Source organism: Mauremys reevesii, linkage group 10, assembly GCF_016161935.1.
Source record: "Mauremys reevesii isolate NIE-2019 linkage group 10, ASM1616193v1, whole genome shotgun sequence".
NCBI classification, from domain to species: Eukaryota; Metazoa; Chordata; order Testudines; family Geoemydidae; genus Mauremys; species Mauremys reevesii.
In genome coordinates this window covers 53519181-53536815 of record NC_052632.1, presented here as the reverse complement: position 1 = coordinate 53536815, position 17635 = coordinate 53519181, and the positions used below count along the sequence as shown (strand labels likewise).

Sequence of the window (17635 nt, the reverse complement as noted above, 5' to 3'; positions counted from 1 at the left end):
CTGAGAGCCTCTGCCTCCCTCCCGGTCCTCGGGCGCAGGCTGGGGAACATGGCGACAGCAGCAAAGGGGAGGGAAATGCACACAGCCAGCCTGGTGCTGCACTACTGATCTGCCCCGTCAGCCCACTCTGGAAGAGCTGAGCTCCAGGGAGAGCCGGCTGGGAAGGAACACACAAGAAATTTCAGTCACTGTCGCTTTCCTCGTTCCCAACCAGGGCCGGCAACAAGGGTTTGGCCGCCCCAAGCAGCCAAAAAAAAAAAAAAAAAGCTGCGATCACGATCTGCGGCAATTCTGCGGGAGGTCCTTCGCTGCGAGCGGGAGTGAGGGACCCTCCGCCGAATTGCCGCCGAATACGTGAAGGTGACGCCCCTCTCCGGAGTTGCCGCCCCAAGCACCTGCTTGATAAGCTGGTGCCTGGAGCCAGCCCTGTTCCCAACTTCCCCTTCAGCTTCGGCGACTCAAGGAGTCAGGAGAATGGAACAAGGCCCTCTTTGAAATGTTCAAATGCAGTTTTTAAATACTCCCTTGGGAAGATCTGAGACACGAGAAACACTGGAGAGTGTCACAGTGCACAGAGCTCTGCAGATCTTGATAGTTCTTCACTCAAAGATCCCTGTTGCACAAAGTGCATGTTTCAATGAAGAACCACACCTTGGCCCCAGCAGGCACCGGTCAGGAGTTGTGTCTGTGCACAAGCACTAGGGGGCGCCCAGTCTCCAAGGAAATCCCATGGACAAAGTTCAGGCTTGTCTAGAGAGTTAGTGCCTGCCTGTGTGCTAACTGGCCGTGCGGACCCTGCTACCACACACACAGCTCCCTAGCGCTCAGTGCACACCGGGGAATGTTTACGTCTTGCCTTTGAGCTGGGAGGTGAGATTCCCAGCTCAGGTTAGCGTGCTAAACACAACGGTGTAGCTGGGGCTGCTCAGACCAGCCACCTGTGTATGTTCCTGGGATCCAGGCAAGTACATACGACCCAGCTACCCCAGCTCCACTATTTTTAGCGTGCTAGAGTGAGTGCGGGTATAGCTGCACAGGCTGGCAATCACACCTCCCAGATCAAACATGCACATACCCTGGGTGCATGGTTGCAGGATCCATGTGACCAGTTAATTCGCAGCAGGCTAGTGCACTGCAGATTTACCCCCCAGCTTGCTGCCAAGACAGGCCCTCAGACTGGGGAATTTCAGCTGATTAGCCACTGTCAGACTCATGTTTCCAAGGGGAACTGTAAACCCCAAAGCCGGTCACTGGCAGAGGGATTCCCACATTCAGCAGAGATCAGTGACCCGGGCATGTGATCTCAGGCCGAGACCACGTCCAGCCCCAAAGAGCACCTTCCAGGGGGATTAGAAGGAGCCCTGCCATAAGCTGAGAGAGCAGGGCCAAGAGGCTAGCAGGGGGTCACTTCCAGCCCCAAACTCCACCCTCTAGACTGACTTGTCTCATAGGTATGGGCAGGACATACCTTGCTGCAGGGACGAGATCTCCTCGATTTCTTCACCCACCATGCTCTGGAAAAGGAGAGAATAGAACAATCTCTGCAGGCTGGAACCCCTCCCCTCGGACCCAGTATACTCTACCGACGCGCTCAGCAGGCTGTGCCCAGGATGGGGGGCAGCCTGTTTGATGCCCCGATACAGGGTGCCCAGCATTATCACCACACTAGTGCCGTTTTTGCCTGGGGAAATGAGGGTGCCCACCTGTCCGGGCACAGCACCCCCTGCTGAACCCTCCTGGAGGTTCCTGGGTGTCAGATGCTGATTGTGGGTGCACCAGGCAGGCCCAGGCTGGGGGGGGTTCAGAGCTAGGAAGCTGCAGAGCCAACTGCAGTGATTGGAACCAGAATTAACCTAGCTCTCTCACTAAGGATGCCACCCAGGAACCCTTTTGCCCCGGCAGGAACATCCCATGTTAACAAAGCCCTTCAGGCGCCAGCCCCAAGGGATTAGAAATGCCCTCCCTGGCTGTAATTGTAATTGTTCCCATTGTGCCCAGGGGGAGGGGTTGGCAGCATGGGAAACCCAAGGCACTGGGGGTGGGGGGTAGAAAGCTGTGGAGTTAAGGGAGGAGGGGAAGTGTTCGAGGCTCTCCGGGAATGGACTCCGGGCTCTTTCCCGTCCTACACTAAAGGGTTTACCCTGAGCCCCGTTACTCAGGAAGAGCCTGCCCGAAATGCAGCTCCCCAGACCAGCACCCGTAGCCAGCTGCCAGGCTGCAGCCCAGGGAGTGGCCCTTCGCTGGTGCAGGGCTATGGGGCAAGGAGCAGCCAGGGTTGAGCAGCGTTTGGGATGGGGACTTACTCCAGGAGAGCTGTTCTCCCTCAGCCCCAGCTCGGCCCCGCTCAGCGCTGGCTGGGAGTCCGAGTCCTCAGAGAGCTTCTCCTCATCCTCTTCATGGATTGGAGACGAAGGAGATCGTAACGCACTGGGGGAGAGGGGGGGAAGAGTGACATTGCAGAGAGCCACAAAACACAGTGACTTCCATTCCCATGGCATCGCCCAGCCCCCGGCAGGCACAGCACAGTGGAAACGGCAGAAGCCAGGAGGTGCACAAGAGTGCAGGCAGGGGAACATGTGATCACAAACCTCCCTCTCATAGAAACGGCCACAAGGGCATAAGCAACTGCTCCGAGTGCTCAGACCCCTGGTGCGTCTCATCTGAGACACGCGCCAACTGTCACTTGCACAGAACTTGCTCAGCAGGGCGAAGGGCCACCTCAGGCCTGTTGGGAGCTGAACCTGGCATTCCCAGGAGTTTCAGCCCCTTCTTGCAATGCTTGTCAGGGCTCTGCGTCCCGACTGGGCCTCAACGTGTCAAGGGGAGGTTCACCTGCAGCCCTGGGCTTGGGGCGCACGATACCAGAAAATGCTCAAAGGAAGCATGGGCATGGAACTGGGGCTGCAGGACATGCAGGGTGGGAGAGCACGGCTGAAAAACCAGCTTAAAAATCGGGGGCTGCTGCTTCCCAGCCTCACACGGCACTAGGACAGCAGATCGTCCTGTGACAAGGAGCCAGGAAGGCTACTCCCCTGCTCAGTATGCTTATGGACAGCTGATGAGAGAAAGCTGGGGACTTCCTGTGATGCAGCCTGTGAAGACAGAGGGGAATAGTTGGTAGCGCCAAGCTCTCTAGAGGTATTTTGGAAGGCACGTGCAGGGAAGAGGCCTTTCCAAAGTTAGCAGCTGCTGGTGGAGCTGGGGCACATGCTCCAGGCGTGAGAATGAGGAGCGGCGAAGGAGACTGATGTGTGCAGCAGCAGGGCCGGCTCCAGGGGTTTTGCCGCCCCAAGCAGCCAAAAAAAAAAAAAAAATAATTTTTTTTAAAAAAAAGCTGCAATCGCGATCTGCGGCAATTCAGCGGGAGGTCCTTCGCTCCGAATGGGAGTGAGGGACCCTCCGCCAAATTGCCGCCAAATAGCTGGACGTGCCGCCCCTCTCCGGAGTGGCCGCCCCAAGCACCTGCTTGCTAATCTGGTGCCGCCGCCCCTCTCCGGAGTGGCCGCCCCAAGCACCTGCTTGCTAATCTGGTGCCTGGAGCCAGCCCTGTGCAGCAGACAGCACATGGGAAAGTCAAACGCTCTCTTGAAGGATGCTCTAAACAGAGCAATGTGGGATTCGGAGCAGGAAGTGGATTTTCTGACCATAAGCCTTGCTCAGGCTGGCACTGAAGGTGTTAGAAGGGGGTTGACGAATGTGTCTGACTAGCCTAGTGGACACATGGTATCTGACAAGGTGAAGCTAGCTGAGGGAGAGCCTAGAGTCCAGGCTGCCTTGTCTGCACTAGACTTTTCAAACAAGGTGTTAGTTAACCCACCACCACCACTTTCAATCCTCATCCGGACACAGCCTGCAGAGCTCACGGATCAGGATCTCTCTGTTAGCAGGAAATGAAGTCACTGCCCATGAGAGGAGACAAGGGCTGGGGAGGCACAGCACAGAGCCAGCAGCTAACCCATTTTCGTCCTGGCTCTGACACTGCTTTGCGCAGGGCCACTTTCGTCCTGGCCCTGCACAAACCACGTCCGAGGTGACCTGCGGTGGGAACACATGTGCACCCGCCCATTTTGCTTCTGGGTGATGGATAAAGGTGGCTTCAAAAATTGTAACAAAAGGTTTGTGTCCCTGTTTTTCACACTAGAAATTCAGCTCTTGTCTCTTGGAGGACTCCATGGAGGACTGGAGAATCAGTAGAGTTATGACATCATGTATACAAAGTCAGGGACATCTGGGTAATCGGGAAGGGAAGAGGTTTCTTCCAGCCTGTTTAAAACTCTGGAGTTCTGTCACCAGCTATTGAAGCCAAAACACCCTGGAAACAGCTGGCAGAAGAGATCTGCTTGGTAAAAATTCAACTTTCTTCGGTGAACAGTGAGCCCTCCATGGAGTCCTCCAGCAATCGCAAGACAGGCATTTCTAAGGGCTGATCTACACTAGGGGGGGATCGATCTAAGATACGCAACTTCAGCTACGTGAACAGCGTAGCTGAAGTCGAAGTATCTTAGATCGAGTTACCTACCGTCCTCACGGCGCGGGATCGATGTCCGCGGCTCCCCATGTCGACTCCGCTACCACCGTTCGCGTTGGTGGAGTTCCGGAGTCGACAGGAGCGTGTTCGGGGATTGATATATCGCGTCTAGATGAGACGCGATACATCGATCCCCGAGAAATCGATTGCTACCTGCTGATACGGCTGGTAGTGAAGACGTACCCTAAGGCTAACATGCAGGCACCACCAGCTCCCAGCTCTGAGGAGCTGTCATCCGCCCACTGCTGCAGGGTTAGCAGTGCCGGGATCGCTAGGCGGCAATGCCGAGCCATGGGCCAGGCAAGCCAAGGAGTTGATGACAGGGCTGTACTGTGCTGGGGAGGACCCGAAGGGCCCATGTGAGGAGCAGACGCCTTTGTTCCTTTGTTGGGGCTGACCTGTCTGGAGATTTGCTCCGCTTGCTCTTTTGAGGGCCGCTCTCCATGGCTCTGTCAATCCCGGCTAGTGGGCGGCCGGCAGGGGGCAGCCCATCCACCACGCCGGTGTAGCTTATTTCCTCGTATAGAGGAGCGGACGGGATGGATGGGGAGATGGAGCGGAGGCCATTCAATGCTTCCAGCAGCGAAATGGGCTCATATCCTGGAGGGATGTTGTCGGAGCTCTGCAGGTGAGGAAAACAGGGGTAACGTTAGGCAACCCCACTGAACTGGACCCAGTGTGAAACTGGGATCCCTGCTTTATTCTTTGCACAGTAAATCCTTTGCTCCTTCAATAGTTAATTTAAAGGGGCACCATCAGCTTAAAGTTTTGCACACACCTGTTTCAAACAACAGTCAAGATTCTCTAAGGGAAAGATTAGAGAAAGCAGTATCATATGTGCTTGCTATTGTCAGTTTATTTCTACTGCACATCCAACGCCCTTCCTGCCGCTTCCTCCACATAGCGAGTTTCCTTTGTTGTTTGTCTGGGACTTTCACATGAGTGGGAAACCGGGGGCTGAGGGGATATGCAGTACATGTTGATTGTGTCCTGTTAAAAGCAGTTCAACCAATGTCAACTGAACCCAATTATTAATCACCATCATCAGTGGCAAACTGCACCTCCATTCTGCACCGCGGTGCTCATGTTTTGGGGGTGGGCCGGTAAATTCACGAAGGGAAGTTTTTACTGTGCGGAGGAGGAATATAAAGAATATGTTCAGCTCAGCATCTCTGCCACTGACTGAGCTGTTATAACCAGTTCACTTTGCGATGCCTTTCAGTGCCAACAACGTCTGCACTGACAAAGCACGAGTGCCTGGTAGAGGTTGGTGCATGCGTGCTGGAGGACATGGCAGCGAGGTACAGCACATTGTGGGTTTAGGCACTTGGAGAGGCAGTGAGGGACAGTGGGCTAAGCGAGCAATGAAATACTTAATTGCATTGACACTAAAACTGTCCCCAGGTTCCAGGATTATTGCCCCACCAAGCCGGAGGGGGCACTGTTTACAGACACCAGCTCAGAGCTCCTGTTTCAGGAGGCAGCAGACATGAGGCGACAGTAACAGACTGGTTTATATTGGGGATGTTTTCGTCGCAGTCATGAGGGGCAAGAACCAACCTTTTGATTTTGTGTTTTCTTTTTAAGCGAAAGCTCAGGTGCTGTAGCTCAGTTCTACAGCAGGGGCCACGCAGGGCCCTGCGAATCAGTCACTGAAACTTATACATATCTTTAAGCAGTGGCTCCCTCTCGTTGGGCACTAACCACCCAGCTGTCCCTGAAGCCTATTGCTCTGCTTACAGCACTGCAGGGTGCCCTGCGTGACCTTCGGAAGGCTGCATCTGCAGCTTGCGAGGAGGCTGCAGGCTCTGTCAAGCTTGTATAACAGCATCAGACAACAGCCCTCATCTTTAATGAAGAGATGTGACCTGCAGAGAACACAGGTCCCAGTGTGCCACGCTCCACCATGAGCCAAGCCCCCAGGCTGCTTGGAGCAAGAGGAAGCAGGAGCCTCCCTGGTGCTGAAGATGAGGGTAGCTGCAGGACTCATGGGATAGGGCTAGGGGATAAAATGGATCGCTCCTCCCTCTCTTAGGTCCATCACTTGCATTTATACTTCAGCTGTGCTTCCCCCTCCTGCTTACCAAGGCGCAGACCCTGCCCGGTGGTGGCTGATTCGTTGCGCTGCACCCCAAGCACGAACAAGTCCCAAGGTGCAAACACTCACTCAACTGTCAACTAGAAGAGTTTTCGAGGGTTTTTTTAAGCAACTTCACAACCAAGCTGTTTTGCTTTACACAAGGTGTGCAGGAGTCTCTTTCCCAGTCCGTTCTGCTTGCATCCGAGACTTGGTTTGACTCTGATATTGTCAATCCCAACCTCTCTGAACAAGTTTTACAAAGAAAGCCCAAGCACGCCTTTCAAAGAGATCAGGGGCTAGACAAATCCAGACAAGCTCCCACAGGCAATCCCATGGGTGGAACAGGAACCCAACAGAGGCTCTTTTGCCCAGTCTTAGGAGTCTGGAGCAGGAAAACAAGAAAGAAGGGGTTGTGATCTCAGGGCTCCAGTACAGGGTGGGGGCCAGGAATCCCTGTGTTCTGATACTGACTCCCTTTGGACTTCAGGCAAGTCTCCCAACACTCTCTGTGCCTCAGCTTATCCATCTGTAAAACTAGGATAATGCTGCTTCCCTCCAGCACAGCAGGTGGGGGCGAGCGAACGTCTGAAGGGGGCGAGTGCTGTCAGAATGAACGGGAGCAGGGGCTGGGGTCAGGGCACTTTGGGCTTCGCTCCTTCATAATGCCCAGTGTGTTAGCAAGCCCTCGCACGTGGAATGGTCTCACATGTCAGCGAGACTCCTGGTGATTAATGCGACCACTCACTGTTTCCCTTGCACATTTCCTGTTGGGTAGGGAGACAGTGCTCACTTTGGGGGATTTAAAGCGACATTTAAGATCATAATCATATTTGAAACAAGAATTTTCCTTTCCCGTATCACTCCCAGCTGAGACCATTCTCATGGACAGAGCTTTATAACTAGCTGCCTAGCTCTTCGTGAGGCTGTCTCCACCTTACTCTGCACCCTGCTTCAGCAGTCGCGCTGCCTGGAGCAGGTTCATTTGCTGGGTCTCAGCACTACTCCAAGGCTGCTGGGTGAAAACTGGTTGTAACTGAGTTTTTACAAAATGCAATGAATGCCCATTTCTGTTCCCGTCACAGTTTGTAAAACAATTGCCCACAAAATCCCACCTTGCCTACTTATCAGCACCTCTCTCAACGTACTGACTGCCTTTCCAAAGAGTAGTGATTGGCCAAACAAACCTGCTCTCTGCTACGCTGAGCAGAGAGGGTCTCGCCCACCAGCCCTTTGCCCAGCAAAGCATTGGATCCTCACTGCCATTTGGAAATCAGCCCAGAGACATTTTTTTTAAACTGAAACCTGCTCAGCTCAGTCAGGTCAGGGAGATACCATGCTCAAACTCTGCATTCTGACATTCACTTCTTGTCTGTAGTGACCGCTTCCCCCTCAGACAAGATTTCATGAGCCAGGCTCCTGGGGTGAAGGGGTCCCAGCCACTCAGTCAGGAGGGTCTATTTGTGGTTTCATCTGCAACCACATCACTGACAGCGAGCGGTGTCAGCCCCTGTGAACATTGTTCAGGATGGAGGCTTCCATTCTAGAGTCCACAAAGGAATGGACCAGGGCGATGGGAACTGCGTTTACACCTGCAGGTCCCAGTATCTGGGGCACAGCAACGAGTACATATAGTGATACGTCAGAACAAGGGCAAGGGGAGCAAGTCTCTGAACAACGCACTGGAGCCGTCTTAGGTTACACCTCCTTCGTTCAGAACAGCTAGCAATGCCGTATTTGACAGCCCCCCCCAGTGGTGCTGATCACACCAGCTCTGGGAGATCTCACATCTCTCTATAATTAGCTGTGCACTTCCACTGGTTGGGATGTGTGCTTCCCTGGTAGAGCTCCACATATGGGGTTATTAGCCAGCCCACGAGCAGACCTCAGAGGGAAATCAGGAGGCCAACGGCATTTCATCAAAACAACTTGCAGATGCAGATTTACACACAAGCTCAAACTGCAACCAATTATTCTTCCAACCCCAGAGCTTGGCTATCCACTCCAGTATGGGCACTGTATCCCGCATGGCCCAGAGAAACCTCTTCATGCGATGGCACACGGTGGTAGTTCCCGCTCAAAGTCATGCTGGCTAACAAAGGAGCGGAGACCCGGCCTGAAACAGCTTCATAAACCTGGTGTGGGGGATAGCAGCCATTCTGAAAAGCCACAAGCCATGGGGGAAGGCTGCCCCCCAGCTATCAAGGGGTTCAAGAAGAGCAGGAGGTTCGAATGCTCAAGCATGAAGCTGATCCAAGTAGGAAAGGCTCACCCCAAACACAGCTCAAAGGGCCTTGGCCAACAGCCCCAGGAAAGGACATCCACAGACAGACCAAGCCAACTGAAATGGAGCCTGGGAATGGAGAACAGAGAGCCTGCCCGATCTCCGCTCCCTGGGAGGGTGGGACACAGGGCCAGAAGCCATGCAGGGTTGTGAGTTACTTACAGAATGCTCATCGTGGTCCATGGTCTGGGCCAGGACGGGGCTGAATGAGACGGGCGACAGAGCCCCAGGCTTCTTCCTCACGGCTCGGATCTGCAGCAGGGCGCGGAAGGCTAGGAGGGAACATTGTACAGGTGACTAGATGGCCAAAGCAGCGTGTTGGACAGCGCCACCTTGTGCCACAGCCACTCCACTAGGGACATGGCTCAGACACTGCGTTAGCAGGCAGAATTCAGCTTGGTGAGACCCTGCACCCCAGAGAGCAGGGGCTCCTGGGGGGAGCTGCCTCCAGCTGACTGGCATTAATTTCAGGCTAAGGTCTTGCAGCTGAACACATGGAAGCCAAGTGCTGGTGTCCAGTCCCCTGAGCTCATCTGCTAGTGCAAGAAACTGGAGGGAGGAGCAGTCTGCCAGCAGACAGAGCCCTTGGCCCCAAGCAGCGTCTGCAGCGAATGAAATGGCAGCTCTATTTATATGGAAATTCAACCCCATACCCTTCTGGAAGTGCCCATTCTCATAACTAACCTGGGGGGGGGGGGCTTCACCTGAGCATGGCCCTACATCTGCTGCCAGCGCCAGCTGTGTCAGTCTGCCCCCAGCCAGCAACCCGCAGGGAGGTGAGCGGTTGACGCATGGCGGGAGGCCAGAAGTTGGTACCCGAGTACACTGTGGTGATCCCCAATGCAGGCCCAGGAAAGATGCAGTCACCAGGCCCGGGCACCTTGGGGCAGCACTGCAAGGCCCTCAGACTGGCGGGGGCCCCAGCCATGGCTCAGGAAGACTCCGTGGTGCATGGGGTGGTGCATGGGGTGCTGCACTAGTGCTGGGAGGTGTGGGGGGATGGGGCTAGGCCTGGGGCTGCTCCCAGAGAAGTGGGAAGGAGAAAGAAAAGCAGGCCAGGCCCTGACAGATTTGCACACAGAATGCCAAGGAGACTGTCAGCAGCTCTCAGTGACTGCTCTGCAAGAACTGCACGGGGAGGGGGACGACACAGGAGACAGCTCCCCTTGCTATTTCTCAGCCTCAGATTTGTGGCTCCAGGCCAGGGTGGGGATGAGGAGCTGGCCACTGTGTTAATGGGGCATTAATTTTCTGGTAACAGGGGGAGTTAAATGATGACTTGTTCACACACTGAGGCCAGGAGGCACATCAGATGCGCTGAAATCCCCCAATGAACAAGACTCCAAGATGGTCTGAAATGGGTCCCGACCCATCTCATACAAAAGGATCAAGGTGGTTAAACTTGGGCCCCCTTGTTTCATTGCACAGAACATTTCATTCACAGGCTCACGTTTGCCTCCATGTTACTACCCTAGAGCAGTCTCTACCCAGGGTGCAGACAAATCAATGGGTTCTTTTGAGGGAAAAAAATAGATTTTTTTCTTCACTATAAATCAAGTTTTTCTTTTTAAAAAGAAACCTGTTTAAAATGAAATCTGAATTTAATACAAAATACGTTAAAGCCTAATCGTACTATAATTTTTAAAAACATTTAAATAAAAAATAAATATATTGACTCCATCTATCAAAAACTCTGAGATAAAGTCCGCATTATTGGTGTAAAGCAGAGATAGGCAACCTTTGGCACGCGGCCCACCAGGGTAAGCCCCCTGGCAGGTCGGGATGGTTTGTTTACTTGCCGCATCCACAGGTTCGGTGGATCGTGGCTCCCACTGGTCACAGTTCTCCGCTTCAGGCCAATGGGGGCTGCAGGAAGCAGCGCGGGACGAGGGATGTGCTGGCCACGGCTTCCCACAGCCCCCATTGGCCTGGAGCGGTGAACCGCGGCCAGTGGGAGCCGCAATCAGCTGAACCTGCGGACGAGGCCGGTAAACAAAGCAGCCCGGCCCGCCAGGGGGCTTCCCTGATGGGCCACGTGCCAAACGTTGCTGATCCCTGGTGTAAAGAATCCAGGGAACATATCTAACTTTTTAGGTCAAGCTTTATAAATATGGCACATTAGGTAATGCACTGTATTAAGGTCTTATTTTGTTTAATAAAAAAATCAATTTTATGTGCTGTTTTGTGTGTTTAATTAAATTCCAGTTACCATCCTATTGCAGCTTAACACAAATTCTGATAAAAAAGTTAATTAGCTAGTAAATAAACAATAACAATATATCATTCACCATTTTCTAACATACTAAAAATATACAATTAATAAGAATTTGAAAATATTAAGCTATATAATTGCTTAAATAAATGTATGTAGTTATAGTGTACTATCCTAGGTAGCAAAAAGATGTCCTAAATCTAGTGTAAAGGCGGTATTTAGTTGTAAATCAACATGTTTTAATGGTTATATCAACCAATGATGGCACCTTTCTGTAGAAATAACTGAAGTACAGGTGGAAAAGTTGATTTAAATTGATTATTGCAATCAAGGCTGTCCATGTGGTGATTTACGTCAATTCACCCTGCCTCTATCTCATTTCTTGCCCCAACTCACTCTCTGGAGAGCTCTAATTTTGTCACTTTGCTCAGACTTAGGTTAAAGGGAGCCTATGAATATACCAGGCTTGCAACTTATGCAGCTTGCTTATGCTTAAAGACAACCCAGGGATTAGTGAGTTTCCCTGTTGCACTCAGCTGCTAGCAGAGGCAGCCTGAAGCCAGAGGTTACAGGGAGTTTGAGCTGCATTCAGGGCCGGCTCCAGACCCCAGCGCGCCAAGCGCGCGCTTGGGGCAGCATTTTGCCGGGAGGGCGGCAGGCGGCTTCGGCGGACCTCCCGCAGGCATGACTGCGGAGGGTCCGCTGGTCCCGCGGCTCTGGTGGACCTCCCGCAGAAATGCCTATGGAGGGTCCGCTGGTCCCGCGGCTCCAGTGGAGCATCCACAGGCATGCCTGCGGGAGGTCCACCAGAACCGCCGGACCAGTGGACCCTCCACAGGCACGTCTGCAGGAGGTCCCCTGGAGCCGCGGGACCGGCGACCGCCAGAGCACGCCCCGCGGCGCGCTGTCCTGCTTGGGGCGGCGGAATTCCTAGAGCCGCCCCGGCTGCATTGGCTGTAACTTTGTCTAAATTCAGTTTCAGGCCCAGACAAGAGCCTCTGATAAGGACTCTGCTACTGCTGTGGACTTGGATGCTTGAGGCACTTCCCACTACCCAATTGTCTAGGTAAGGGGAATGCTGGACACCTAGCAGTGCAGGCAGGCCAATACACGTGCCAAGCCAAAGGGGAGCTCCGGGTATTGGTTGCGTGTATCTCAAGCTATAATGTAAAGGTGCTTCTTGTGGCCTGGATGTATTACCAGGAGTATGTGTCCTGCACATCGAGGGCAGCATACCAATCTCCACTCTCCAGGGAAGGGTAATGGAAGTGAGGGTGACCATCTGGAACTTGATTTTCTTAATAAAGCAGTTCAACTTCCTGGAAGTTTTGGGGAATTAGGAATAGAATCCCTCTGTGATGACAATGAACCGTTTCTATCACTTGCAATTGCAGAAGAGACCGTACTTCTTAGAGTAATACAGTCTTGTGAAATGGTCTCTGAAAAGGGACAAGGAAGGTGGGCTGGGGGGAGGGAGGTGAACTGGATAACACATTCCTCTTCACAGTGCTAAGCACCCACTTGTCTTTCAGTTATTTCAGTTCCAAGCACTGTAAAAGTGCAATAGGCATCTTCCAAAAGGTGAGATACATGGAGAGACTGGTATGCTGTCAAAGTGACTGTTAAGAGGCTGTCGATGTCTAGTGAGAAGGGCCTGATGGAGACAAAGCTGCCTGGTGCCACTGAGAAGGCCTGGATCCTCTCTTAAGAGTCCTGGAATCTCTGCTGGAAATGTGATCTGTGGTAGGACAGAGGTCTAAACTGTTTCCTCTTTTAGATTGGGGTGTACACCCCCATTGAGCTCAGTCATCCAGGAGTTTTCCAGGGTGCACGTGACGACATCAGTCTTTTGAGAGAACAATTCAGACTGCTCAAACGGCAAATTCCAGATTGCAGCTCCTTTGGAATTCCAGACACCTGGAGCCACGGGGAACATTTCATTGCAAGGACAGTGGCCATGGATCATAGGGCCGTATCAGTTGCATCAATAGCTGCATGGAGGGAAGTTTTTGCCATGAGGGGCCCTTCAGAGCCATAAACTGTTCCCTAGGCTTCTCTGGTAGTCTGGCTAAAACTGTAAAATTAATACAATCATATCTGGATAGGAGAACTTGATGGTTAGCCACCCTCATCTGCAGAGTAACTATAGAGTGAGCTTTCCTGCCATATATAGCCAGTCTCTCGAGCAACTTGTCTTTCAGTTTGACTTTGAGATGAGACAGGTGTGAATGCTCATTGGCAGCCATAACCACCAGTGAGTTGGAGACATCAGAGAGTGTGATAACTGATAACAATCAGAATCCATTTGAGGAGCTTGGTAGTGTCTTTCAAGTCTTTTGGTTGCAAGTGGAACAGAAGCTGGGGTTTGCCCAAGGGTCTTCTCTGGCCTCAAGCAGGGCTTCTTCAATGGGAAGGACCACACTTCCCCTAGCAGGTGTTTGTACAGCATCGAGGAGACTGTGCAGATTTTCTTGAACGAACTTCACCTGCACTTCTGAAGAAGAGGCCACTCTTCACATTAGGTCCTGGACAACCTTGAAGTCCTCTGGAGGTGACTCTGCGGGTGACAGCCTTGTCTGGGGACTATGAAGAAGTGCACAGAGGGACATCCAGGGGTTACTTGAGTATCTCATCCTCCTCAATAGGGGACAGTCGGAGGAGCCTGGTGAAAAGCTTCTTGGACTGGAGAAGGGGACCCCGGTTGGTCTGAGATTCTGAAGGAGGTCTCAGCTCCCTTGGAATGGGCCACAACCAGTATGGCCAAGAGGGGAACTCCACAACTGGAGCCTCCCACAGTGGAGAGCACCATCTTGGGGCTTCCTTGAAAAAAGATGAGTCATAGTCCTTAGAATCTGTGCCCCATCATGATGTCTATGAGGTGATCTGAAAGGTCAGGATGGTGACACGGTTCCGAGTCTGAAGAGGGAATGTATGACTCCTCAGGGAACAGAGGGAGCATTCCTGTTGGGGCTCATGGGGGTCTTGAGAGAGATGGGCCCTGCAGTCCGTATATAGCATGGGATAAAGAGATCTGAATGCCAATGGGGTAATGAGTGTTGGCAGCGTTGAAGTCGACTGTATCAGTGATGACAAAGGCTTCGGTTGTGCTTATCGCACTGGCAAAGCTGACTTGATTGGTGGTCCCGGGTATGTTGAAAATACCAGCAATGTCTACTGCACCAGATGTGTCTGTGTGGATGCTGCCAGGTGTGTCGACAGTACGGACAGTGCCAGTGGTGCGGATAGAGCTGAGAATGCCAATGACCCTATGGTGGTCAATACCAGAGCTGGGTGCTGCAGTTATGGAGAGGCTGGTAAAAGGAGACACCCAAGATCTCTTGCAGACAGGAAGGCTTAAGGAGCCAGAGGCACTGACTCGATCATTGGTGGATCCAGCATTGCCAAGGTGGTCTGGATTGTCTGTAAAGGTGAAGAGGGGCCCAGTAAAGATAAAGGCACAGGACTCAATGGCCCTGGAGGAACTGGAGTCTGACAGAGCTGGTGAGTGCTTATGTTTACAATGCCTCGAACTGGTACTGAAGGCCTTACTGGAAGGCTTGCTCGATGAAGACTGCGATTTCAACCGCTTGTCAGCATCGGAATGCTTCGGATGCTTTGAGGAGGCTGACGGTGAGAGGAAGAGCAGTGTTTTTCTCCTGACTTGCATTCCAAGATGCAGGCAGCTGGAGGGGCATTCCTTGTGGATTCAGAATCCATCATCTCATGTGCAGGTTCACAGTGAACTTTTTGGCAGAAATCCTTCTGCTTTTTTCTTTTAGTGGGGGAAGAGGTATAAACTGGATATCTGTCCCTCACAAGACCTTTCCCTAGTTAGGTTAAGCAGCTTTTGTGCCTGTCCGTGCCAAGGAACAGAGAGGGAGGTGGTGGACATGCCCCTTTCGTGGCCTTGGCTCAATGCACAGGGAGAGTAGGAGTGCATGTGCCACCTAGTGGTACTGCTGGCAAAAGCCTTTGACTTGAAGGCACTGGGCACCCATATGCCTGCAGTGGAACATACATGTGCACAATCACTTGTTTTATCTAGTAGTTATTAAAAAAAAAATCCACACACTTCAGCCCGTCTCCCCACAGCGTGCGTCTTCCCCCCCAACCCAGTTCTTATCCTTTTCCACCACTTCTGTCTATTCCTGAGTTCTACATTCCTCTACTGTCAGCAAATAGAAACACTCTGCCAGTAGGTTTCACAGCTCATCTCCCTCTAGTGGCCAGTTCACAAGGAAGATAACAGCTTTCTATTACTACCAGTTACTCAGCTCAAGTGGCAGAGATCTGTGCTGTGGATCTAAAGATCCCAAACCCGCTGGTGACCCATGTGAGGGTCAATATGGTTCCACATGAGGGCATCAGTTTTTTCAGTAAGCTTTTTAAAAAAAAGAAAATATCAAAGACTATGTTAAAAAGAATGTTAAGATTGTAAAGTGAAGCACTCATAAGTTAGCCTTAAATCTGGTATTTCCTGTCTGTACAACCTTAATTTGCCCGCCCCTCAATGCATATGCATTTTGATATAGTCTTTAGTTACATGATCAGATGCTGTTTTTAACACAGGATCTTCTGAAGACCCAGCTATCCTTTTTAACGGTGATCTGGAAACAAATGGGGGGATTCTTTGTTTGCTTTTTTATGCATAAAGAATGCCTGAAAGGGATTCTGTGTCGTCCAGAACAGAGGAGTTTGAGAGTGCTCTATGGTGCACACTATATTCTAGGTCTTGGAAGCCACCAGAAACCAGCCAGAGCAGCAGTATATATGAAGCCAGGCCGTGTGTGCGCGCATGTATTTATTTAACATGGTTATCTGGGACTCAACTGTGCCTTTGTTGCTTCGTCACATTATTTTTGTTATGTAAACAGCAAAAGCGTAAGTGTTTTCTATTTAAAAAGAGGTTACTTTTGAGCGGGGAGGGTTCTTTTTCTTGGAGTGCTCTATGGATCACTTGTTGATTCCCTGCTCTGTTCATTCCCTCTGAGGCACCTGGCATTGGCCATTGTCAGAGGACAGGATACTGGGCTAGATGGACGGTTGGTCTGACCCAGTATGGCCGTTCTTATGGAGGACTAGAGAACTAAGGTGATATCACAAGTATCAAGGAAGTGAAACCCAAGGAATGACAAGGAGAAATGATGTCTAGTGGGACCATTTAAAAGTCTCTGTTGAAGATTTAAATATCCCCATCCTTTCAAATAAGGACCTATAAAGCTACTGCCCCCCTCTCCATTTCTCTGTTCTTTTCCAGCAATTATTTCCCTCTCCCTCAGCTCCCCCATTACCCCTGACTCCCCCCAGCCTTGCACTGATTCTGGGGGGTGTGGGAAATATGGTTCTGTATTGCAGTTTAAATGAATTATTACTCAGAGTTCTGTATTAATATGCCCAGTAAGGAATCTATTGGTCAAAAAACATTTCCTGAATCTTTTGTTGTCTGTATTGTTACAGAAATAGTTGCTGACGGGTATTTTGAAATAAATGACCAAAAATAATTGAAACTGGTGTGATTATATTGTGTTATTTTGACAAATAAAATATGCAGCATTTTGCAGAATTTTAAAATATTGTGCACAGAATTTTTATTTTTTTGGCACAGAATTCCCCCAGAAGTGGTATTTGGTACATTTATGAGCACCAGAGAGAACACTATCTTCTGAAGCAGCTGGGGACACTTAAATATTTATATTGCAGTAGCTCCCAGAGACCCCAAGCAGGGTCAGCTTCCCAGTATGCTGGGCACTCCACAAATGCATACCAAGACAGGCCTTGTCCCAAAGATCTTACAGTCCAAGACAGTGAGCGGGGGACAGACTGGAGGGGAGCCAGGATGGAGCGGGGGAGAAGAACTCAAGGCAACAGCTGTAAATACATGTTTGAGGAATTTGGAGGTGAAGGGTACAGGGGAGATGGGGCAGAAATTGAAGAGGTAGGTGAGCATGGAATAGATTCAATACATCTGATACCATGGTTTGATACTGCTGATCATATGGCTTTGGGGTGGCCAACAAACAAGCAGGGAAAGCCAACTGCTTCCGGCCCTTTCAAACCATAACACTGAGCTGTTTAGTTTAAGGTTAGCCACCCAGCCCCAGAGACACACTGGTTACAATTCAACGAGCTTGTGTCCACGCTAGGCCCTCCTGAGGCTCAGAAGAATGCTCATGCCTGGAAGAGCTCATGAGAGTCGAGGCCCAACTTGCAATCCCCCAACCTGCCTGATTAGCTCACAGTATGGGGACATGCTTGTGACCTAATCCAATTTGCCGTCCTATTCCCGGGAACTGCTGAAATATTAACAGGGCACTTAGCTGGAGACAGGGCTGCAGTTACTCTGTTCTGCATCAGGCATTCATTTTTTTGAATGAATAGGCCCTGAATTAGCCGATATGGAAAGGATTTAACACCTCCACATGCCGGACGAAAAGGAGGCTGGTGGCAGAAGCCGAACAGACTCCTCACTTGCAAGAGCGCCATTAATTTAATAGAATGCCAGTGAGTTAGCATCAACCCTCCAGAGTGACAGTT

At 51.4% G+C, this 17635-nt stretch overlaps 1 protein-coding gene across 4 annotated transcripts in view; it reads right to left on the bottom strand.

The window, feature by feature from the left end:
* Nucleotides 1-17635, bottom strand: part of MGRN1 (mahogunin ring finger 1) — a 114791-nt gene that overhangs the window by 5478 nt on the left and 91678 nt on the right. For all 4 annotated transcript variants that reach the window (XM_039491197.1, XM_039491196.1, XM_039491199.1 and 1 more), the window contains exons 11-14: nt 9052-9161; nt 4927-5150; nt 2304-2427; nt 1469-1514 (exon numbers count right to left, since the gene is read on the bottom strand). In XM_039491197.1, coding sequence (XP_039347131.1) covers nt 1469-1514; nt 2304-2427; nt 4927-5150; nt 9052-9161 — 504 coding nt within the window. The remainder of the gene's footprint in view (nt 1-1468; nt 1515-2303; nt 2428-4926; nt 5151-9051; nt 9162-17635) is intronic.